The sequence below is a fragment of the Eucyclogobius newberryi genome, unplaced genomic scaffold (assembly GCF_026437365.1).
Source record: "Eucyclogobius newberryi isolate DKJ021-1_F unplaced genomic scaffold, fEucNew1.0.hap1 SCAF_2, whole genome shotgun sequence".
In the NCBI taxonomy this organism is placed as follows: domain Eukaryota; kingdom Metazoa; phylum Chordata; class Actinopteri; order Gobiiformes; family Gobiidae; genus Eucyclogobius; species Eucyclogobius newberryi.
The window spans coordinates 2,925,378-2,950,706 of record NW_027315834.1 but is presented as its reverse complement, the minus strand read 5'-3'; the positions used below and the strand labels follow the sequence as shown (position 1 = coordinate 2,950,706).

General features: G+C 46.3%; 1 protein-coding gene across 1 annotated transcript in view; it reads left to right on the top strand.

Moving 5' to 3' along the window:
* Positions 1-25,329, top strand: part of plcb3 (phospholipase C, beta 3 (phosphatidylinositol-specific)) — a 120,089-nt gene that overhangs the window by 4,520 nt on the left and 90,240 nt on the right. The window contains exon 2 of the mRNA XM_072453421.1: positions 17,033-17,119. Within this exon, the coding sequence (XP_072309522.1) occupies positions 17,033-17,119 (87 nt within the window). The remainder of the gene's footprint in view (positions 1-17,032; positions 17,120-25,329) is intronic.

The window sequence follows — 25,329 nt, the reverse complement described above, 5'->3', positions numbered from 1 at the left end:
TGTGCTTGTGTGTATGTGTGTGTGCTTGTGTGTATGTGTGTGTGCTTGTGTGTGTGCTTGTGTGTATGTGTGTGTGCTTGTGTGTATGTGTGTGTGTATGTGTGTGTGCTTGTGTGTATGTGTGTGTGCTTGTGTATCTGTGTTCGTTTCTCACTGAATGACTTCCTGTTGGAGCTTGTTGTGCTCCAGAACAGTTTTCCTGTCCCTCCTCCTTGTCCCTGTTCCCCCGCAGACATTCCATCTTCATCTGTTAAGATTCCGCCATAAAAACCTTTCCAGATCCTGCTCCTTCTCTGATGCTCCTCCTCTGCTGCTCCTTCTCTGCTGCTCCTCCTCTGCAGCTCCTCCTCTGATGCTCCTCCTCTGCAGCTCCTCCTCTGCAGCTCCTCCTCTGATGCTCCTCCTCTGCAGCTCCTCCTCTGATGCTCCTCCTCTGATGCTCCTCCTCTGCAGCTCCTCCTCTGATGCTCCTCCTCTGCAGCTCCTCCTCTGATGCTCCTCCTCTGATGCTCCTCCTCTGCAGCTCCTCCTCTGCAGCTCCTCCTCTGCAGCGCCTCCTCTGATGCGCCTCCTCTGCAGCTCCTCCTCTGATGCTCCTCCTCTGCTGCTCCTCCTCTGATGCTCATCTGCTGCCCCTCATCTGCTGCTCCTCTGCTGCTCCTCTGCTCCTCCTCTGATGCTACTCTGATTCACCTCTGCTGCTCCTCTGATACTCCTCCTCTGCTCCTCCTCTGATGCTCCTCTGCTCCTCCTCTGATGCTCCTCCTCTGGTGCTCCTCCTCCTCTGCTCCTCTGCTCCTACTTTGATGCTACTCTGATTCTCCTCTGCAGCTCCTCTGCTGCTCCTCCTCTGGTGCTCCTCCTCCTCTGCTCCTACTTTGATGCTACTCTGATTCTCCTCTGTTGCTCATCCTCTTCAGCTCCTCTGCAGCTCCTCTGCTCCTCCTCTGCTCCTCTGCTCCTCCTCCTCTGCAGCTCCTCAATGCTTCTCCTCTGCAGCTCCTCGATGCTTCTCTGAAGCTCCTCCTCTGCTCCTCTGCAGCGCCTCCTCTGCTCCTCTGCAGCTCCTCCTCTGCTCCTCCTCTGCAGCTCCTCCTCTGATGCTCCTCCTCTGCAGCTCCTCTGCAGCTCCTCCTCTGATGCTCCTCCTCTGATGCTCCTCCTCTGATGCTCCTCCTCTGATGCTCCTCCTCTGATGCTCCTCCTCTGATGCTCCTCTGCAGCTCCTCCTCTGCAGCTCCTCCTCTGCAGCTCCTCCTCTGCAGCTCCTCCTCTGATGCTCCTCCTCTGATGCTCCTCCTCTGCAGCTCCTCCTCTGCAGCTCCTCCTCTGATGCTCCTCCTCTGATGCTCCTCCTCTGCAGCTCCTCTGCAGCTCCTCCTCTGATGCTCCTCCTCTGATGCTCCTCCTCTGCAGCTCCTCCTCTGATGCTCCTCCTCTGATGCTCCTCTGCAGCTCCTCCTCTGCAGCTCCTCCTCTGCAGCTCCTCCTCTGATGCTCCTCCTCTGCAGCTCCTCCTCTGATGCTCCTCCTCTGATGCTCCTCCTCTGATGCTCCTCCTCTGCAGCTCCTCCTCTGATGCTCCTCCTCTGATGCTCCTCCTCTGATGCTCCTCCTCTGATGCTCCTCCTCTGATGCTCCTCCTCTGCATCTCCTCCTGATGCTCCTCCTCTGATGCTCCTCCTCTGCAGCTCCTCCTCTGATGCTCCTCCTCTGGCCTCTCCAGTCTAGCGCCTAAATAGAAGACATGTTCTCAAATATATATATATAAAATATCAGAATGAAATGTGTACTTGTACTTCAGTTCACAAGTTTGCGTGTGCACTTTGTGTCCGTCTGTGTACGCTCTTTAACGTGCCCTGTCCCCTCGGCCTGCCCTGTCCCCTCGGCCTGCCCTGTCCCCTCGGCCTGCCCTGTCCCCTCGGCCTGCCCTGTCCCCTCGGCCTCCACTGTCCCCTCGGCCTGCCCTGTCCCCTCGGCCTCCACTGTCCCCTCGGCCTGCCCTGTCCCCTCGGCCTGCCCTGTCCCCTCGGCCTGCCCTGTCCCCTCGGCCTGCCCCGTCACCAACCACATTTTCTCCTTTGTGGACAAATCAACACTTTGCATCGGAAACATCAGGCGGAATGTCTGAGCGACGCCCACGACAAAATAACCGGATTTACCAGATGGGACTTGGATTACATCATCACGTTACTATAGATCACAGACTTATCATGAGATGGACTGAAACGAGCCCCATTTCAAACCTGAACCTTTGGAGCACAAACAAACGTCTGGACGGAGGCGGGGACGGGGGCGGGGACGGAGGCGGGGGCGGAGGCGGGGGCGGGGACGGAGGCGGGGACGGAGTTCCCCAACAGCTGTTTTTTGTGTATTTCTTTGATTGTTTTGCGTGTCTGGATGTTTGTCCCACGTTGCCATCGTCCCATCTCGTGCTCTGTAGGAGGCGACAAAAGCAGAACATTCTTTATAAGATATTCTAATTCTGTTCACTTACAGTTTTTATTGCCTTCGCCATTTATAATGCATCATACTTCAATGGATTTTGTTCTTCTGAGACTTCACATTTGACTGTGATTGGTTAAACCCTGGCAGACCTCCGGCCGCGTGTCTTGGACACTCGGGTGAAGAGAGGGGCAGAGTTGTCAACCAATCACCACCTGGTGGTGAGTTGGATCCGCTGGCGGAGGAGGAAGCCGGACAGACTTGGCAGACCCAAGCGCATTGTGAGGGTCTGTTGGGAACGTCTAGTGGAGCCCTCTGTCAGTAGGGTATTCAACTCGCACCTCCGGGAGAGCTTCTCCCATGTCCCGGGGGAGGCTGGGGACATTGAGTCCGAGTGGACCATGTTCTCCGCCTCCATTGTTGATGCGGCTGCTCGGAGCTGTGGTCGCAAGGTCTCCGGTGCCTGTCGTGGCGGCAACCCCCGAACCCGGTGGTGGACACCGGAAGTAAGGGATGCCGTCAGACTGAAGAAGGAGGCCTATCAGGCCACTCTGGCTTGTAGGTCTCCGGAGGTCATCGACGGGTATCGGCAGGCCAAGCGAGCCGCGGCTCGTGCTGCCGCAGAGGCAAAAACCCGGGCCTGGGAGGAGTTCGGGGAGGCCATGGAGGAGGACTATCGGTCGGCACCAAAGAAATTCTGGCAAACCGTCCGGCGCCTCAGGAAGGGGAAGCAGTGTCTCACAAACACCGTTTACGGTGCGGGTGGAGGCCTGCTGACCTCGACTGGGGATGTCGTCGGACGGTGGAAGGAATACTTTGAGGATCTCCTTAATCCCTCAGTCACGTCTTCTGAAGAGGAAGTAGAGACCGGGGACTCGGAGGCTGGCTCATCCATCACCCAAGCTGAAGTCACTGAGGTTGTCCGCAAACTCCTCGGTGGCAGGGCTCCGGGGGTGGATGAGATCCGCCCTGAGTACCTAAAGTATCTGGATGTTGTAGGACTGTCTTGGTTGACACGTCTCTGCAACATCGCGTGGCGTTCGGGGACCGTGCCTCTGGACTGGCAGACCGGGGTGGTGGTCCCTCTGTTCAAGAAGGGGGACCGGAGGGTGTGTTCCAACTACAGAGGGATCACACTCCTCAGCCTCCCGGGTAAGGTCTATTCCAAGGTACTGGAGAGGAGAATCCGACCGATAGTCGAACCTCGGATTCAGGAGGAGCAGGGTGGTTTTCGTCCCGGTCGTGGAACACTGGACCAGCTCTATACCCTCCATCGGGTGCTCGAGGGTTCATGGGAGTTTGCCCAACCAGTCCACATGTGCTTTGTGGATCTGGAGAAGGCTTTTGACCGTGTCCCTCGGGGTGTCCTTTGGGGGGTGCTCCGGGAGTACGGGGTCCGGGGCCCTTTGCTCAGGGCTGTCCGGTCCCTGTATGACCGGAGCAGGAGCTGTGTTCGCATTGTCGGCAGTAAGTCAGACCTGTTCCCAGTGCATGTTGGACTCCGCCAGGGCTGCCCTGTGTCACCGGTTCTGTTCATAATTTTTATGGACAGAATTTCTAGGCGCAGTCGGGGGTCGGAGGGTGTCCGGTTTGGGGACCACAGGATCTCATCTCTGCTGTTTGCAGACGATGTTGTCCTGATGGCTCCATCAAACCCGGACCTGCAACATGCACTGGGACGGTTTGCAGCCGAGTGTGAAGCGGCTGGGATGAGAATCAGCACCTCCAAATCCGAGGCCATGGTTCTCGACCGGAAAAAGGTGGCTTGCCCTCTCCAGGTGGGTGGGGTGTCCTTGCCCCAAGTGGAGGAGTTCAAGTATCTCGGGGTCTTGTTCACGAGTGAGGGAAGGATGGAGCGTGAGATCGACAGGCGGATCGGTGCAGCGGCTGCAGTGATGCAGTCGCTGCATCGGACCGTTGTGGTAAAGAGGGAGCTGAGCCGAAAGGCAAAGCTCTCTATTTACCGGTCGGTCTACGTTCCTACCCTCACCTATGGTCATGAGCTTTGGGTAGTGACCGAAAGAACAAGATCGCGGATACAAGCGGTCGAAATGAGTTTCCTCCGCCGGGTGGCTGGGCGCTCCCTTAGAGATAAGGTGAGGAGCTCGGCCACACGGGGGGAGCTCGGAGTAGAGCCGCTGCTCCTCCACGTCGAGAGGAGCCAGCTGAGGTGGCTCGGGCATCTGTTCCGGATGCCTCCTGGGCGCCTCCCTCGGGAGGTGTTTCAGGCATGTCCCACCGGGAAGAGGCCCCGGGGAAGACCCAGGACACGCTGGAGAGACTATGTCTCTCGGCTGGCCTGGGAACGCCTCGGGATCCCCCCGGAGGAGTTAGAGGAAGTGTCTGGGGAGAAGGAAGTCTGGGAGTCCCTGCTCAGACTGCTGCCCCCGCGACCCGGCCCCGGATAAAGCGGCAGAAGATGGATGGATGGATGGATGGTTAAACCCTCCTGTCACTCCAGTTCATGGTTTCATCCATTGGTTATCTCCTTTCAGAATAATCCAACACATTTTTCATTGATGCTTTCCAGGCTGGGAAATAGATTTTCAAAGTTAGGGGCCCCCAAGCAATTTCAGGGGCCCACAAGTGCGCGGCATCGCGGCGTCATAAGAACAAGATAAATGTGTTGTTTTAAACCTGGTTATTAGCGTGTAAAACAATTTAAAATACTTTTATCTGTTATTTGATATGAAGAGCACAAATACTGAATCATATAAACCAGAGATCATGATCTTTAAAACTGTTTAATTCAATATAATAATGTTTCTATGATACAAAATAAATACTGTTTACAGCATTTGACACAAGGAGATCTTGTGGAATATATAAAATCACGTCCTACAAAATAAACTACTAACATATACAGTGATCCCTCGCTATATCGCGGTTCACTTTTCACGCTCTCGCTGCTTCGCGAATTTTCATCATGCATCGTGTTCTGCATTCTGATTGGCTAAACAGTCTCTCCGCGTCTTCTCTACCTGTGTGCCAATAACGTTATGAATTAGTATGTACACGTACGTAAAACCGCTTGCCAAATTGAAGTTTGCGAGGCCGGTGAGAGCGGCGCGTGTGTGAGCTCCGGGACACGCCGGTGAGAGCTTCAATGTTTTATGGAGGATTTCATTGTATAATAACTGTAAAAAAAATAAAGGTTTCTACTTCGCGGATTTCGCCTATTGCGGGTTCATTTTGGAACGTAACCCTCGCGATAAACGAGGGTTCACTGTACACACTGCCCCGAAAATTAGACCGGGCATTTCCGAGGACACGTGAACGCAACACGAACGCAGCGGCCAATCAGATGCCCGCTTTCATCGATATTACATCACGGAGACCGCTCGGCCAATGAGAAGCGAGAAGACGTGCGATGTGGGCGTGTCTGTCAAAACGAAACTTAAGCGACAAATGGCCCGAATATGGCCAAGCGAGCATATAATACGATTAGAGTTGTGTTTGTGGCGATGCATAATCCAGACCTGCCCCATGTTTGTGTGTCCAGTGCATGGACTTATGGAGGTGTTGTGGAGGATTGTAACAAACTGGTGAGAAACAGCTCTCTGTGCAAACGCTGTGGACACAAAGACAAAGGGCAAAGGTCAACCACAGCCACACGTGAAGTGTGCCTCTAACGCCCGGCGGCACACAACTCTGAGCATTGAACCGCTGCTCTCCTTTTACTGAGTGAAAATGTGTTGTCTCTGGCAATTAGGCCTGAGCTGTTAATTATGTTTGAATCAAATCAAGATCCATTTTTTAAATCAGCTTTTTAATGAAGAGGTCTAAACATGTGATTTGGAGTAAGGCTGCGAGATGCTTCACAATCAACTCTAAATCATAATTTGAATACTTGGATTGCAAGGATTGAAGTTATTTAACATATTTAACACACAGGGACATGAATAAGAGTCCATATCTGCTCCTGTCAGATCTCATAAGATAAGCAAGACTGGGACTGGTCAGTACAGGGGTCACGGTGCAGGGGTCACGGTGCAGGGGTCACGGTGCAGGGGTCACGGTGCAGGGGTCACGGTACAGGGGTCAGTACAGGGATGGGAGACACTGAGACAGCAGAGTGCAAACTGCTGTTGTCTCCTTAGGCAAGACACTTCACCCACTTAATATAAAATAAAAAAAAAATATATATATAATTATTCCCCTTGAAAGTTCTGGTTCAAAAGTCTTGATAGAACTACTTTACTAATTATTTGATATTATCTCCTTATTTGTAAAAAACAATAAGTCCTGTTTCTTCAAGCCAAAGGATTTTTTCAACATATAAAAGTTTTTCATGAGATTATCTTTTACAATCTGGTGAAAAACCTTTATACTTTTTGTAATCCACCTTTTGATTTCAACATCTTGGTTTAATTTGTATGTTTTGATCAACTCCTTCCATGTTGTCAGCACAGATTTTACCCAAGGATTCTTAACTTCCTCCAAATGACTCAACTGTCAGTCATCTGCCACTAAGGGATCGTCTCAAAATAGGTTAAAGCTTAGGTTAAAGCCCCCCCCCCCCCCCCCCCCCCAGGGGCCCTACGACCATCACATTCAACCCAAACTGTGAGATGACCACATTGAGATGGTCTCAAGAGGACGAGAGAGTGAGAAACTCATGTTTCTTGTCAAAACCTGTAATTGTCACTTGCCTGAGTTTAAACCTTAGACATGTCAGACTGACAGAAGCAGGACACGCCCTTTTGTCTCAGTGAGAATCTCACGTCTTCTGTGATTGGCTGAAACCTCATGCAGGGTTTGTGTTGCTCCTTCTTCTGGTCAGTGCGTAGCACGTTACTAGAGCCAAATTTCTTGATCATTTGCTGCTCCGCGTCTTGCCGCAAAAAAGCTTTTCCAACTTTGCGTTAGGGACGCCCGTCGCGTGCCCGCCCTGCTCCCTGTGCGGGCCACGGCGCGCCGCGCTCCCCCACCGTGTTCCCCCGCACGCACCCGCCGTGCTCCGCCGTGCCGGCCCGCACGCATCCGCCCTGCTGCCCCGGCACCCGCCGTGCTGCTCGTATGCACCCGCCGTGCTCCCCGTACGCACGCACCCGCCCCCCGACGAAAAATATTACGTCTTTTTAGCTTCAACCCATTTTGAGATGATCCCTAAGGCCTGCACAGGAACCCCCGGCACCATCGGAGGGGGCATCAAGCCTCAGGTGTTTTTCAAAAGCTGGATCTTTTTCAGTCTTGAAAAATTGGGAATTTGGTAATTTCAAATCAAATCAAATCAATTTATTTATAATTTCAGAATATACTAAAATCTATCTTCTTCCGCTTATCCGGGGGCGGCTTGCGGGGGCAGCAGTCTAAGCAGGGACTCACACAGATCTTCCCAGAGGTCGTCGGGGGCCTCTTCCCGGTGGGACATGCCTGAAACATCCAGGAGCATCCGCATACGGAACAGATGCCCGAGCCACCTCAGCTGGCTCCTCTCGACGTGGAGGAGAAGCGGCTCTACTACAAGCTCCTCCCGTGTGACTGAGCTCCTCACCCTATCTCTAAGGCTGAGCAAAAAAATATGTCTGTTTGCCGTAACCCGACCGACCCGGTTAAAAAATTGCCGACTGAAAAAAAATAATCTTGTTTGTCAAAATGACGCCAAATATTTTTTTGTCTTATATTTCGCCGGCTTACCGACTGTTTTTTCAAAAAAGCGCTGTTTTGAATAATTTTGTATCACTAGACATACTTCCCAACGTATCTATCATCCCAGGGGGGAGATAACACATTGCACGGCGCATATCCGCCTACATTTTCGTTCCTCCATATGCTCCTGTATTGAACAGACCATGCAGGATTTAACCTGTATTCCTTTTTTTTGTTGGTTTGTCATTGCCACCGCTCACGTCGTTCATCATCATGGTGTCAATTTCATATTAATTTTGACCTGCGCACTTTAACTTTGCCTTCTGGGACGGAAACACGCCCAGTAGCGTAATCACAACAAACATGGCGGCGCCCATGTCCCCCGCATGTTCCGCCCGCTCGCCTTTGCTACCAAATAAACGATAACGGCGTACAAAAGGTCTATTTTTTTATTTTTACTTTTTTAAATGGCGACGATTTGGATATATTTTTTTGCCTTCGAAGTAAAAAAAAAAAGAGAATTTACCTACTGACCGACCCACTTGAAAAATGTTGGGTCGGGTTACAGCAAACATACAATTTATTTGGGGCAGGCTAAGGGAGCGCCCAGCGGAGCAAACTCAATTCGACCGCTTGTATCCCAATCTTGTCCTTTCGGTCATTACCCAAAGCTCATGACCATAGGTGAGGGCAGGAACCTAGAGTGACCGGTAAATCAAGAGCTTTGCCTTTCGACTCCTCCTTATAGTCTGATGCAGTGACTGCACCGCTGCAGCCGATAACGATCGCACATTTTTAAAATACTTTTATTAGTCCGGAGAATGCCGAAGCGACTCGTTTTGTCGCCCAGTCGGCCCCGTCGGGTGTTTTCTAAAAACCTGCTCTCGCTTCTCAAACCACTGTGACTTTTATCTAGTCACAACATAATGGACCGGGACTGATCCCCGTCGCTGTTACACTTTTCTCTGGACCACGCGTGTCAGAGGCTCTGGTCTGGACAGGGCGGGGCTTAGGCCCTGCATGGATGGTGATTGGCTGCTCTCTCGCTCTCGTCTCTTCCACACAGTGAGGCAGCTGTGGCTCAGTCTCTGCTCCGTGATCACACATGAAGCCAAACACATGCAGCCATTTGTCCAGAAGTCCACAGAATCAGTACCTGGACAGGCCTGAGTTATGGTGATAGTAACTTAAACCCCCCTGAGTGTGGAGTGAATGAATAATGCAATGTAAAGCATTGTTTGAGTGTCATGAAAGGTGCTGCATAAATCCAATGATTAATTAATCATTTCCTTTACAACCCACAAATGATCTGCTCTTCTTAAGGAAAAACCCTGCTAACTCTATAGTTTAGTGAAATACATGTGTTCTTGTATAAGAATATCACTGCAGATTTCAATCTTCTGTTGACTGTAGAGTTCTTTACAATGTTCACTCAAAACATTTGCAATGCTTGTCAATTTTTTTTTTTCATATCCTTTTTAAGTTTATGAAAAAAATGATTGAAAGCTATAATTATTTTCTTTTAACTGATTATTATCAAAAACGATGATAAAAAAATCCTGCACTGCCAAAGGACACTTTATCTTTGTTGATGATTTATTAGAGTAAAAGCATACATACATACATACATACAATACATACATACATACATACGTGCATACGTACGTACATAAATACATACGTACGTGCATACGTACGTACATGCATGCATACGTACATACATGCATACATACATGCATACGTACATACATACATACATACGTGCATGCATACATACATGCATACGTACATGCATATGTACGTATGCATGTACGTATGTATGTATGTACGTACGTACGTATGCACGTATGTATGTATGTACGTACATACGTACATACATACATACATACGTGCATACATACATACATGCATACGTACATGCATATGTACGTACGTACGTATGCATGCATGCATGTACGTACGTACGTACGTACGTATGCATGCATGTACGTACGTACGTATGCATGCATGCATGCATGTACGTACGTACGTACGTACGTATGCATGCATGTACGTACGTACGTATGCATGCATGTACGTACGTACGTACGTACATGCATGCATGCATGCATGTACGTACGTACGTACATGCATGCATGCATGTACGTACGTACGTATGCATGCATGTACGTACGTACGTACGTACATGCATGCATGCATGCATGTACGTACGTACGTACATGCATGCATGCATGCATGTACGTACGTACGTGCATGCATGCATGCATGCATGCATGTACGTACATGCATGCATGCATGCATGCATGCATGTACGTACGTACGTACGTATGCATGCATGCATGTACGTACGTACGTACATGCATGCATGCATGTACGTACGTACGTACGTACGTACATGCATGCATGCGTACGTACGTACGTACGTACATGCATGCATGCATGCGTGCGTACGTACGTACGTACGTATGCATGCATGCACGTACGTACGTACGTACGTACGTATGCATGCATGTACGTACGTACGTACGTACGTACATGCATGCATGCATGCATGCATGCATACGTACGTACGTACATGCATGCATGCATGCATGCATGCATACGTACATGCATGCATGCGTACGTACGTATGCATGCATGCATGCATGCATGCATGTACGTACGTACGTATGCATGCATGCATGCATGCATGCATGCATGTACGTACGTACGTACGTATGCATGCATGTACGTACGTACGTACGTACGTACGTACGTACGTACGTACGTACGTACATGCATGCATACATACATACGTGCATGCATACATACATGCATATGTACGTACATACGTACGTACGTACGTGCGTAGTTTTGGGAATTCTGGTGATGAAGGCCCCCCCCCCCTTGGGACACAAATTAGAATCCTTGCGGGTGAACAACAAATATATGAAATGGAACAAGACCAGAGAGAAAAATCATAATAAAAGACATCCAGATAAAACTAAGGCACATAAACATCGCAGTCGGCCCTATTTCATGTTAAGTCCAAATGTGATCTTCTCCATACTCCGTATGTTAGTTTTAATGTCTGTCCAGTCCCTGATTTTAGTGCAGTTTGAGTTATCCATGTTTTTGTGAAGGCCTTCTTTCTTGCCACCAGGAGTATTCTCCAAATGTATCCATTGACTGTGTCTATGGCAGGAATTTTGAGGCCCAAATACATAGTTCTGAATTCCAGTGGGATGATGACAAAAACACCACTTTATCCATCTCAGTGCAGTATTTCTGAGCAACAGGACAGTCCCAGAACGTGATATTGGTATCCCTCCTGGCTCCCACAGTTTCTCCAACAGTCAGTGTTCCCAAAGTGGCAGTAAACATAGGTGTGTGAAAGATCAATGTAAATCTGAAAATGATTGACTTGCAATGATAATGATGGCAACTAAGGAGTTGGTTAGATTAAGTAAGTTGTGGAGTACACTTTATTATAGCACCTTTCATAGACACAAGTCACTAAGTGCTTCACAAAAACAGTTGAAACACAGAATAAAATAGTCAAAACACAAAACTTCCAGCCCAACTTATGTTAAGGTTAACACAATGTGACTTTTCAATATTAATGACCTCGGCATGAAGTTACATGTCACTTGTCCTGTCAATGTAACATGTTTCCTACATTCTTTTCCACTGTTGCTTTTATAGACACTGGAACAGGCTTTTCCTGGTGAACTTGTCAGAAGGATGGTTATAGTGCCCCCCCAAATCTTTTTGTTTCATGATTGGAAAGGTGATGCCCATTGGCTTGTCTTTTCCGTGTGGGGGTCAAAAACCTGTCAATGGAGAATTGGGATGTGGCCTTGTACAGTAAAGCCTTTTTCTTATTTTAGTAAAGTGCAGTACATTGAATGTAGTGACTATAAATAGAACCTAGTTCATCTAAAACTTGGAATATACTCTATAGGGCTGTGTTCAAAATATCGATAAGGCTCGTAGGCTTTAAACGAGGTGGAATAGTACTTTTAATCTGCTGTTTGTGCTGCTCCTCTGGCCGAGGTGAGAAGGATCAGAAGCTCCTGCGGCAGGTTCAGACCAGGCCAATTGTTTGGCAAGAAACATGCAATACTAGAATGTCTTCCTTATATTTCTATTTGGATCAGTTGGTTGGATGTAAGAAGTTATTAGAGCAGAATGGATTTATAAATAAGTGCTTTGTGGATAAATATAATACATTTTCTTATTCAGAGAAAAACATTACCCATTTGGTACATTTTTAAGACCCTTTTTTCAAAAATGTATCGGGATACGTATCGTAATGAGGGAATTGTATCGGAATATACAAGTATCGGGATACGTATCATATCGCGACCCCTGTATTGGAATACGTATCGTATCGCGAGGGATAGAGTATTAGAGCAATACCCAGCCCTATTACTCTATAGAAAAGCTTTTCTCCAGTCATCTCCTGGAGGTAAACGGTAAACACAGGGTGAGGCTGCTTGGAGCTAACTGTCGAAGCGCTGGCATGTAAAGCAGCCGCCTGACGATGCAAAGCGTTAGTTCTATGGTTGTATGAACAGTGCAGCGGTCACATGATCACCCCCTCCTCCTCATGGTGAAATGCACTTTTGCATATTTGCGTGCCATACAGACATGGCATGTAGAGATGACATGCATCCATTTGTTGCACGTTACTCCAATTGTAACAGGATTTCTAAAACCCCCAAAAATATTTAGTCTGTTTTTCCTTTTTGATTTTATATAGTTTTTTTTTTTTTTTTAAATCATTGTTCTTTGTTTTATGTTTCACTGAATCACGTTCCTATGTTTGTGAATTCTGTTCATTGATAATGGCAATAAACCTTTTCTGATTCCGTTTCCTTCTGCTAAATTACATCCTCCCCTAAACTCCTTTGGTCCCCAATCTGGATTTTAATGACCTAAAATATAATCATTTTTTAGAATGATTTGAAATGATAAACCTTTGCTTATATTTATGACCTGTAATATTTCAAATTTGAAATGACTTCAGGAAGAATCGCTGACTTGGCATCTAATGAACAATAAACCTGCTGCGTGTAGTGGTCGGACCAGTTCTTTGGACAAATTCACATCCACTTTAACCACATATTTCAAAAAGAAGCAGTTTCAAAAACACGAAATATCACTAAACCAAAATATAGGAGCTTCATGGTATAAGGGTGCACTATATACATGCATCCATGTTTAATGTCGGTCCAGTCCTTGATTGTCGGCGCATTCTGTGTCATCCATTTTTCTTTGATGGCTTGTTTTCCTCCCTTTCCGTGTCTACTCATCTACTCTTGTCCCTTAACCGTCTCCCCATCTCACCATCTCACCATCTCCTCTTGCGGCCGCCATCAGACTTTCCGGTTGGATGTGTTTCTTGTTTTTCAAAAGGCGGTCTGACTGACTGCAGTTTTGGATGCCGTTGACGAGCCCTTGATGGACGGCTGTGAGCAGTTTGCTGTGAACAGTTTGTGTGTTGGCGGTAGCGATCCTTCATGACGGTTCTGTGCTCCTGTGAATGTGGAGCAGATTTAGACACTCGCTGCCCCCACAGCTGTGTCATCTGCATGCTGGCGTGTAAGGAAGGAGCAGGCTTGGTGAGATCGCACATTTTGACACCGGCAATCGAGTATGCGTGCTCTGAAATGTGTCTTGCGGTCGTGATGATAATCAGAAATGATATTTTTTTTAAATGCTACATTTTCTAACCTTATCTAAAACTAAAGTCATGGCGTCAAAGATTATATACCCATTATAAATAACAGGAATCTTCCTGTTATTTATAATGGGTTACTGAACCCCTGGAAAGGTAGAGGACCAGGACCAGGACATTTAGATGCTAATCAGGTCCTCAGGGTGGTTGAGCCAGGGTCTCACAAAGACAAAGAGGATTCTAATAGCCCATTAAGATTCTGAATAGGCTCGGTAGATACAAGGGGGGAGTTTCTGTTGAAACAAACAACTCTTTCTACTTCAGGAAGGATCCGCCCGATGGGCGGGTCTTACCACAGAACAGTATTAATATCGCGGAGTTCTCGATCTAAATTCTTTTATTGACAATGACTCTTGGATGAGAGTCGAAACGTCTATTTTTTCAAACTGAGTCCAGATGACTACAACTGAAGCTTTTTCTACTATTGATATGAATTATTATATTATTGCAACATTTCAGTGCAGACAACATGAAGAATGTGTGTTTAAGCTCTTTTATTTTAATTCTTAATATGACAATAATATTAATGATTTGCACAAAAGCTCGTCATTGCATCTTCTGTTTGCCTCTCAACAATCTCAATGGATATTGTAACGTGACATGGATATGGTGATAATATCATGCCGTGAGATTTGCATATCGTTACATTCCTAGCTCAATGAAAGTTATGGGTAGATTTTCGGCGCGGTGCATCCCAAATTTAAAATCCAGTTCCACTGAAGTAGTTCATGGATAACGCTGCTTGTTTTCTGACCATCCTGATGGTCCTGATCTTGTGATGTGCTTTGGACTCTTTGATTTCACACCGTCTTCTCCTCTGTCTTTTCCCCCTCTTCTCTATTTAAACCTCCTCCTTTTACCCTTTGACCCGATCACCATTAGCCGACCCTGGAGCCTAAACTCAAGGTATGTTTAGATATAAGTGCCGCACAAAGAATTTTCTGTTTCTGAACGGCTTGAGGCTGTGGCCCTTTTTGCAGGTAGTTTTGGCTGAACAGCTTTGCTCCTCTAACATCCTGCACTACACATTACAAGTGTGAACGGGTCGTGTGAAGTGATGAAACGTGCTCGCCCTCTGTAATGTGTTCATGTACGGCTGCTGGGCCCGGCACAATGACACATTTTGAAGTGCGATATGTTGCAGCAGAGAATATTGTGATAAACGGGGGAAGGGGGATGGGCATTCATTCATCGTGAGTTTTTGTCTTTTCCTTCCCTCTTTCATCTCCATTTTGCACACACATAAAATCTTTAAAAAACAAACATGCATAAAAACACACGGTTATGGCAGAAAGGTTAGTGCTGTTAAAAATAATAAGTTAAAATTTATCAAAATTGTGGCTCCTTTTTCAGCAAGAGAAATGCGAGGTATGGCTGGCTGTACGCTGACGTGCACAATGCTGTCCTCCTCCTTCATGCATTTTATTTACAATATCTACAGTGATGTTGGCGTTTCCTTGCACACAGAGGCACAAAGCCCAAAGCCCTCACAACAGTAACACCTCAACCTAAAATGTCTCACTTTGTTGCACACGTAGTCTAGAAAGACTCTGCCGCGCAATTCTCCTCCAAAAGACAAACAAATTTAATGTATTTACTTTCTTTACTTTCTCAGAAAGATGCTAACGTGTCTCTGTATTATAGGCTGTGTAAGATGCTAACGTGTCTCTGTATTATAGGCTGTGTAAGATGCTAACGTGTCTCTGTATTATAGGCTGTGTAAGATGCTAACGTGTCTCTGTATTATAGGCTGTGTAAGATGCTAACGTGTCTCTGTATTATAGGCTGTGTAAGATGCTAACGTGTCTCTGTATTATAGGCTGTGTAAGATGCTAACTTGAGCGCTAATGCTCCAGAACTGCTAGAACGTTCCGTCTCAGTTCAGGCTGTGCATTGGCTTTAGTATTTTGATACGATACATATCATGATACTCATGACAAAGTGATTTTTCTTTGTTGATGATGTTAAATTCCACAAAATGCAAACTCTTTTTTTTCATGAATAAAATAAGTCACAGCCACTGCCATGTTTTATATGGGCCTCTTTTAGTCTGAAATTATTTGATTGATTGATTGATATGGACACGTGCTGGTATTGATACTGAATGATTCTCAATCCACGTATTGATACTTTGGTTACACAGGGCACTTCCTGTTTCCAAAAGATATAGACCACTGGTCACTCACTGGTCACTTATAAATACCATCGTTTAAAGGTCATCATTGCTCAGAGGCTCAGTGCTGCCCTCTACTGTCTTGGCAGAAGTGGATTTCAGAGTGTCACTCCCAGAGTGTCACTCCCAGAGTGTCACTCCCAGAGTGTCACTCCCAGAGTGTCACTCCCAGAGTGTCACTCCCAGAGTGTCACTACCAGAGTGTCACTACCAGTGTCACTCCCAGAGTGTCACTCCCAGAGTGTCACTCCCAGAGTGTCACTACCAGTGTCACTCCCAGAGTGTCACTCCCAGAGTGTCACTCCCAGAGTGTCACTACCAGTATCAGAGTGTCACTACCAGTATCAGAGTGTCACTACCAGTATCAGAGTGTCACCACCAGTATCGTGACATGAGTATGGTGATATTTGGGTGTGGTCTCAGTTCTTGGCCACGCCTCCTCAGCTGCACTTGATTGCATGCGTTCTTTTAGTTTATGTTGAAAATGAAATACTATATACCGTATGTTCTGGAGTATAAGTCGCACCAGCCCAAAAATGCACCAGAGAAGAAAAAACATATACAAGTGGCACTGGAGTATGAAATGTGGTGAAAGTGTGAAAATAACAAATAATATCACACATAAGTTGCTAATGAGTATAAGTATATAAGAATACATATAAGTATAAGTCGCACCTCGGCCAAAACTATGAAAAAAGGTGTGACTTATAGTCCGGAAAATACGGTACATGATATTGGAATATTTAAATTTTATTTTTGCTTAAGATGGCATTGATGTTTTTAATGCTGTTTACTTTTATTTTACCCTTTTTAAAGTCATTAAAAGTCAATTATTATTATAATCTATGTTTTTACAATAGTTTTACAGAAAATGCATTGTTTTGTTGCAAAAACACGTAGAAACTGCGCTCAATATTCTTGTGTAACAAATTTCAAACGGCATATTTGAAATGATTCACTTTTCAATAGATTTATAATTTATATTTCCTCCCTCTGATGGTCAGTTATACACACTGGTTTTGGTGGACAGAACATGTCTACAATGCTTCATCATGTCCTTCACTCCTGAGGCTCTTCTCATGTCTCTTTGTCCTCCACAGGAACCTAACAGCGGACCCCCCACCCTGGTGACTCTTAAAGTGGACCCTGATGGATTCTTCCTTTACTGGACGGGAGGCTCCAACCTGGTACGCTCGCTGACACGCACATACCACAGCCCCATGTTTCTGTGTGCTCAGGACATGTGACAAACATGGACAGGGCGTGGCCTCTGCCCTGCATCTTTAAGCATGGTTCAGTCCACTCAGTGCTGTTTGTCCCTGAATGGGTCATTTAAGTCCACAATGGGAGAGTAAACAGAGCTGTGGGACTAACCTTATTAACATAAAATATGACTTACAAGATGGAAACGCATCAACATCTGATGATTTAAACGCGGCGGCCGCCTCCGTCTGTCCTGCAGCCTGTCCCGTCTGTCCTGTCTGTCCTGCAGCCTGTCCCGTCTGTCCTGCAGCCTGTCCCGTCTGTCCTGCAGCCTGTCCCGTCTGTCCTGCAGCCTGTCCCGTCTGTCCTGCAGCCTGTCCCTTCTGTCCTGCAGCCTGTCCCTTCTGTCCTGCAGCCTGTCCCGTCTGTCCTGCAGCCTGTCCCGTCTGTCCCTTCTGTCCTGCAGCCTGTCCCGTCTGTCCTGCAGCCTGTCCCGTCTGTCCCTTCTGTCCTGCAGCCTGTCCCATCTGTCCTGCAGCCTTTCCCGTCTGTCCCGTCTGTCCTGCAGCCTGTCCCTTCTGTCCTACAGCCTGTAGTAGCAGTAGCAGTGTAGTCTGTGTTCAATTCCTCTGTCTATGAAAGCTTAACCCTTTCCTCGCCCACACGGGACAGCGACATGACAAGTCCGATCGAACAGGATCAAACCCTTCGATGAGATTTTGAGAGTTGTCTTATAAACTGTAAAATTGCCTCCCATGACGGCAGAAGCATCTGTATCATATCAGCCATTTCATAACCCATATTTTGACTGTAGCGTGACCTGCTAACGCATGTTTGTTTGGAGCAGCTTTTTCCAGTCTGACGACAGGAGTGTGCAAGCTGCTTCAGGATCACACTCTAACTAGGACGCAGTCTTGTCAGTCTGGAGTGTGTGAGCTGCTTCAGGATCACACTCTAACTAGGACGCAGTCTTGTCAGTCTGGAGTGTGCGAGCTGCTTCAGGATCACACTCTAACTAGGACGCAGTCTTGTCAGTCTGGAGTGTGCGAGCTGCTTCAGGATCACACTCTAACTAGGACGCAGTCTTGTCAGTCAGGAGTGTGCGAGCTGCTTCAGGATCACACTCTTAACTAGGACGCAGTCTTGTCAGTCTGGAGTGTGTGAGCTGCTTCAGGATCACACTCTTAACTAGGACGCAGTCTTGTCAGTCTGGAGTGTGCGAGCTGCTTCAGGATCACACTCTAACTAGGACGCAGTCTTGTCTGTCTGGAGTGTGCGAGCTGCTTTAGGATCACACTCTAACTAGGACGCAGTCTTGTCAGTCTGGAGTGTGCGAGCTGCTTCAGGATCACACTCTAACTAGGACGCAGTCTTGTCAGTCTGGAGTGTGCGAGCTGCTTTAGGATCACACTCTAACTAGGACCCAGTCTTGTCAGTCTGGAGTGTGCGAGCTGCTTCAGGATCACACTCTAACTAGGACCCAGTCTTGTCAGTCTGCTGCACGTTTGTCCACATGTGCTCACTTCTCATGCTCCTGGAAGATTTTAAATCCTCTGAAGAGTCTGTGCTCAGATACTAGGTCAGTTTAGGCTGGAGGCCCGACAGTGACATTGTTTAGGTCTGATTGTGTCACAAGTGTAACGTGTGTAACGTGTGTAACGTGTGTCACAAGTGTAACGTGTGTAACGTGTGTAACGTGTGTAACGTGTGTAACGTGTGTCACAAGTGTAACGTGTGTAACGTGTGTAACGTGTGTCACAAGTGTAACGTGTGTCACAAGTGTAACGTGTGTCACAAGTGTAACGTGTGTCACAAGTGTAACGTGTGTCACAAGTGTAACGTGTGTCACGTGTGTAACGTGTGTCACAAGTGTAACGTGTGTAACGTGTGTCACAAGTGTAACGTGTGTCACAAGTGTAACGTGTGTCACAAGTGTAACGTGTGTAACGTGTGTAACGTGTGTCACGTGTGTAACGTGTGTAACGTGTGTCACAAGTGTAACGTGTGTAACGTGTGTAACGTGTGTAACGTGTGTAACGTGTGTCACAAGTGTAACGTGTGTAACGTGTGTCACAAGTGTAACGTGTGTCACAAGTGTAACGTGTGTCACAAGTGTAACGTGTGTCACAAGTGTAACGTGTGTAACGTGTGTAACGTGTGTAACGTGTGTCACGTGTGTAACGTGTGTCACAAGTGTAACGTGTGTAACGTGTGTAACGTGTGTCACGTGTGTAACGTGTGTAACGTGTGTCACGTGTGTCACGTGTGTAACGTGTGTCACGTGTGTAACGTGTGTCACAAGTGTAACGTGTGTCACAAGTGTAACGTGTGTCACAAGTGTAACGTGTGTCACAAGTGTAACGTGTGTAACGTGTGTAACGTGTGTAACGTGTGTCACGTGTGTAACGTGTGTCACGTGTGTAACGTGTGTCACAAGTGTAACGTGTGTAACGTGTGTAACGTGTGTCACAAGTGTAACGTGTGTAACGTGTGTAACGTGTGCCACAAGTGTAACGTGTGTAACGTGTGTAACGTGTGTCACAAGTGTAACGTGTGTAACGTGTGTAACGTGTGTAACGTGTAACCCTATTTACTACTCTCCTGGCTAGAGTGCCTTACTACTTTATTCTTATCATGCAGACCAGGTTCTTTCAAATCAATAATAGTGTGAATTGTGATTTTGTGCACATCGTGACTTCAGCTGAAGGGTTGTTCTTGTCTGTTGCTCTGCTCATTCACTACAAAGAATCTGTTCTAGATTGTTCATAATTGACCCAAATGAACGTGCAGCCCGTTAGTGCACATGATGCACACGGAACACGTCTGTTTTTAAACGTGTTTGAAGCTCCGTGCTGGTCGAGTATATAAATATCAGAATATTAAATGTACTAAATGTGCTGAAATTCCATGGATTAAAACTACAAACAATCACTTGATTCTTTCTTCGTATAGAAACATATTGCACTCGATATAGATAAAGCCAAAATCTAGTTATGTGTCAGCTCTTCCTTTCCCCGACAGATTCCAAACCGCTGAACAAAAAGAGGACAGGCCAACACAAATTCAGCTCTTAATCAGAACACTTGCACCGCGTGTACAGATGACAAGGGTATTTCGGATGGAACCTAATTCTCCTAATAGCGGGACTCAAAAGATGTAATCTCCAGTGTACGCCTCCATTCCTCATCCATCCAGCACTTTTCATGAAGCTGTAGATCTGCATACAAGATTATTTTAGTCATTGGCCTGCAACATTATGAAATGAGGGTTTTCTGTATTAAAGGTGAGAAAATAAGACGCTGACCAAGCATTTATTTCGGGCATATTTTTAAGATGAGCGCCCCGGGGGTTCTGTGTGATGGGTTAAAGACGAAGACAAAGTGACGTCTGCTGCTAATTTTAAAACACGTTTTGCTGTGCTAAGGCCAAGAAGAAAAAGTGTGTGTTTCTGGTAATCCGACCGACCTGGATTTCAAAATAATGAAAACCCGACCTCCAACATTTCGCATATTCACCGGCCGTGAGTTTCGAGGATGTCAAACTGTGCGAGCCAATCCAAAAGCTGCTGTGTTCTGATAGTTTTACCTACGGCGCAGCCATGTTTGAGCGAGAAAGCTGATGCTCTATTTGGGCAGTGTGCAGACATGGCGGGGTCAAAGTGCACGCCCAGTGTTTCAGCAAAGTTATACGGCGTCGAAGTGCTCACATCATCAAGTGACAATAAGAAAAATAGTGAACGTAGAGCTCACCGAACATGCCGGACCACGGCGCGGACCACAACAGAGCGGTCATGACTAAAAAGTCGTCTGCTAATGGCTCTTTTCCTGTGGTTGGACTAGTATCGATGTAGAGAACTATTTTATTCAATATCTGCACCAGTACGGCCACTTCAATGTGAAGCGCTCACTTCTGAGAAAAGAAAACTGTCTGCAAAACCTGTGCAAGGATTTTAAAATGTATATATCTAAAAAAAAAAGAAGAAGAAAAATCCGACCTACCCACCTGGATTTTTATTTCAATGTTACTGGAAACAGACTATTTGTTTTTGGGCCTAACCTTGAAGGAGTGATATGTTGAGAGTGGGTTGCATCGCTTCAGACAAACGTGATATTCATGCTCAGTGCAACAAACACAACCTCCTGGTCTTCCCTGCCCAGATTTAAAATCTGAGCCTGTATATTAAACTATGACTAATATATTAAACTGTTGGAAATCTCTTTCATGAGACTCCCGGGGTGATGGTCGTGTCTGTCGGGCTGCAGTTGATTCCGTTGAATTGTCCGTCTTTATTACGAGGTCTCAATATTTTCACGTTGGACATATAATGAGCTCAGACACAACAAAAGGTAAAGTCTTTCATCAGATTGTAAAAAATCATCATCTCAAAAGACTTGATCTGTTGGAAGAATCCTTTGACTTGAAGAAACAGGACATTTATTGTTTTTTACATATAAAGAGTTATTATAACCAAAGAATTAAACAAAGTAATGACTATTATAACACTCTGACTGAATTTTATATCAAGACATATGAATCAGAACCTTCAAGGGGAATAATGTCTAAATGATATCGATGCATTATTAATCTGAACCACTACTCTACTAAATATATCACAAACTTGATTTTTGTAGATGAAAAGTGGGTAAATGTGTACCGTACTTTTCAGGCTGAACAGTGCTCCCGAATAAAACAAAATGCAAAGTCCATATCCTGTCGATGAACCGCAGGTGCCCACAATGTGACATGAGGTCTTTACACATGCTACGCAGTAGTGATGCGTCTTTTGAACCAGGGGCCCGCTGTGGACCAGAGGTCCCGCTGTGCACCTGAGGTCCCGCTGTGCACCTGAGGTCCCGCTGTGCACCTGAGGCCCAGGGGCCCGCTGTGGACCAGAGGCCCGGTGCTGTGGACCAGAGGCCCGGTGCTGTGGACCAGAGGCCCAGTGCTGTGGACCAGAGGCCCCGCTGTGGACCAGAGGCCCCGCTGTGCACCTGAGGTCCCACTGTGCACCTTTGGCCCAGGGGCCCGGTGCTGTGGACCAGGGGCCCGCTGTGGACCAGAGGCCACTGACGGTCACACAACGGTCACTGTCCACTGACATCTTCTTCTACAGTGTGTCAAACACTTGCGCTTCGTGCTAGAGCGCCTCCGGTGGCCGGTAGCCAGTAAGAGCTAGGCATTTGTTGTAATGACCGCAGGGTTTGAAGCGTGGGAAAAAAGTAGCGGCTGAAAGTCTGAAAAGTACTGTAAATAAAACCACAAATGACATATCTGGAGGAATTCTGTTGGGAAACCGTGATGTGTTTTGATACTTTCCCGTTGGATTGAAATGAACAATGCGCAGCAGACTGTTGTGGACTTTGTCATCCTTCTTCATTTTCAAACTATGTTCTTGGGCCTCAATAAATGGATACCTTTTGCTACATACTTTTGTGAGCGGTCATACAAACATCACCAACGAGCAAGGACTGGACTGACATTGGAACAGACATCAGATAAACTGAAATAAAAGTCTCATTTGTCTGTGTCATGATTGTGTTTCTTTAGTTTTCATGTTGATGTCTATTTGTAATTTCCTGGTCCTGTTCTGTGTTTTATGTTTTAAACTTAAAAACGTAACGACACAATGGAGCGACCGTCATGTTTGTCACTGCTGATCCAAACACACGTCTGCTGTTTGATTGGCTGTTTGCCCTGAGGCCCCTCCCAGGCCCCTCCCAGGCCCCTCCCAGGCCCCTCCCAGTGTGATGGCAGTGCATTCTTTACATGCAGTAATCCTCAGAGTACTATCCAAGACTTACAGATGTGTTTATACTATTGTGTAGATTTGATTCACAACTTGGCTCAATTAAAGTTCTGAGTTCGTATTACAGTGATCCCTCGCTATACTTTTCACGCTCTCGCTGCTTCGTGGATTTGCATCATGCATCGTGTTCTGCATTCTGATTGGCTAAACAGTCTCTCCGCGTCTTCTCTACCTGTGTGTCAATAACGTTATGAATTAGTATGTACACGTACGTAAAACCGCTTGCCAAATTAAAGTTTGCGAGGCCGGTGAGAGCGGCGCGTGTGTGAGCTCCGGGACACGCCGGTGAGAGCTTCAATGTTTTATGGAGGATTTCATTGTATAATAACTGTAAAAAAAATAAAGGTTTCTACTTCGCGGATTTTGCCTATTGCGGGTTCATTTTGGAACGTAACCCTCGCGATAAACGAGGGTTCACTGTATTTGAGAAATCCTGTTTAAAATTGACTAGGTCGTAAATTTGGACGCTTTTTATGAAATAATCAACAAACTGATTATGGGCTTATCATGAGTCATGGCCAGAATCTCAGTTTAGGATCATCTTTTTGCTGTTCATAGTAGATTGAGTGGGCTCCTGGCCCCCTGGGCTCCTGGCCCCCTGTGTCCATTCATAACGTCATGGCGGTCTGTCCTACCTACAGACCTTCTTGTTTTCTGTCACTGTTTGACATTTCTCCTGAACAAATTGCTCTGTTTCCGTTTTGTGACGTGGTCTTCCTGTTCTTGTTCTTTGCATTTTATTCTTCCACTTCAAACCTTCAGACTCTTCAGGCCTGATAAAATATCCCCCTGGATTCAACTAAGCAAGCCTCTTATTGGATAATAGGGTGATGAATGGGTGATGGTCTTTCAGCGGCATCACAATCTTTCACCCCGACTCAGAGCATTTCCACAACAACAGGACGAAAACTCAAGGGGACGGGACTGAAAAGCACTCATCGGTGCAAAAACCACGCTTCCATTTGGATCATAAAGATTGGACTCTGGAGTAAGGGAAGAAAGTGATGCGGTCTGAGTCCAGCTTTTCCCTGTTCCAGAGTGATTTGCCAGTCAGGGTAAGAATAATAATAATAATAATAATAATAATAATAATAATAATAATAATAATAATAATAATAATAATAATAATAGCGGCAATGATCGGCCCTCGCCACGCCGCAAGAGGAGGGAGCGCTAACGCGCCCCAATTGTCCTTTTATTACATCTACTGCTGAATCTGTGACGCTGTCACATCTTCTCCCCTTTGTTTTACCATCAAAAAGCAATTTTATTTTGAATTCTTGGCAAAATGTGCGGCTTTGCCGCACAGAGACCATAACTCTTTGAATAAAAATGTGGATAACTTTTGATGGTCCTGAAGATGAGTCTCACCAAATTTCAGGTTAATAGGGCTGACGCCCTGAGGGGGAGGAGTTTGTGAAAGTCTAAAGTGTAAACATGTTCTGGCGATTTCCCCATTGGAATAACATGGAAGGTTTCGGTCATCGCTACGGCAACGCCATAACAATTATGACATGGGTCTCATTGACTTTTTTGATGGGGCCAAAATTGAGTTTTGTGTCAAATTTCATATAATTTCGCAAAACTAAACATTTAACCTCCATATAAAATCTGTAGGGGGCGCTGTGGCGCCAAATTAATTTATTTCACTTCAAGTAGGTTTAGGGCAAAGAGTTTAACAACTGATTCTAATTTGACGCAATTCGGACTTTATCTGCGCAAACGGCAGAAATTTTAAATATGGGAGATTTCTGAAATTTTAGTTACAGTTTGCGGCTTCGCCGCACAGAGACCGTGAGAGGTATCAATGTAATTTGGATAACTTTTGATGTCCCACTCCTCAGTAGCATTTTCACCAAATTTCAGCTTTTTAGGGCCAACGCCCTGGGAGGAGTTCGTAAAAGTACGACGTTTGGAAAAACTCCCGAGTCATGTTAAGCCATTTTTGAAGCAATATGGCCGACATTTGGTTGGGCGGACGGCGTCACCATCTACCTCTGCGCCAAATTTCATGATTCTACGATCAGATTTTTTTTGGGGCATTTCCCATCTCTCAATGCATTTTTGGTACATTTGGGGGCGCTGACGCACCAATTTTTTTAATTTTAGAAAAAGGAAATAGCCAGAATGTAGAGAGGTAACTTTCGTTAATTTTGAGTGGGCTCCGCCCACTTTGTGTTTTTGACCCTCTAAACAGTAATAATGTTCAATTTTTGCAGAACATGCAAGATATGGGCAACGTATTCGTGAGCTACTTAGCGCAAATGAGTGCTTTATATGGGGTCATCCCAATTTAAAGTGCTCGTTTAGTGCGCACTTTTGCACGGGCTTTGCCCGTTTACAACGGTAATGTTCCATTTTCCTACTACTAATTAGTATGCGTGTGCG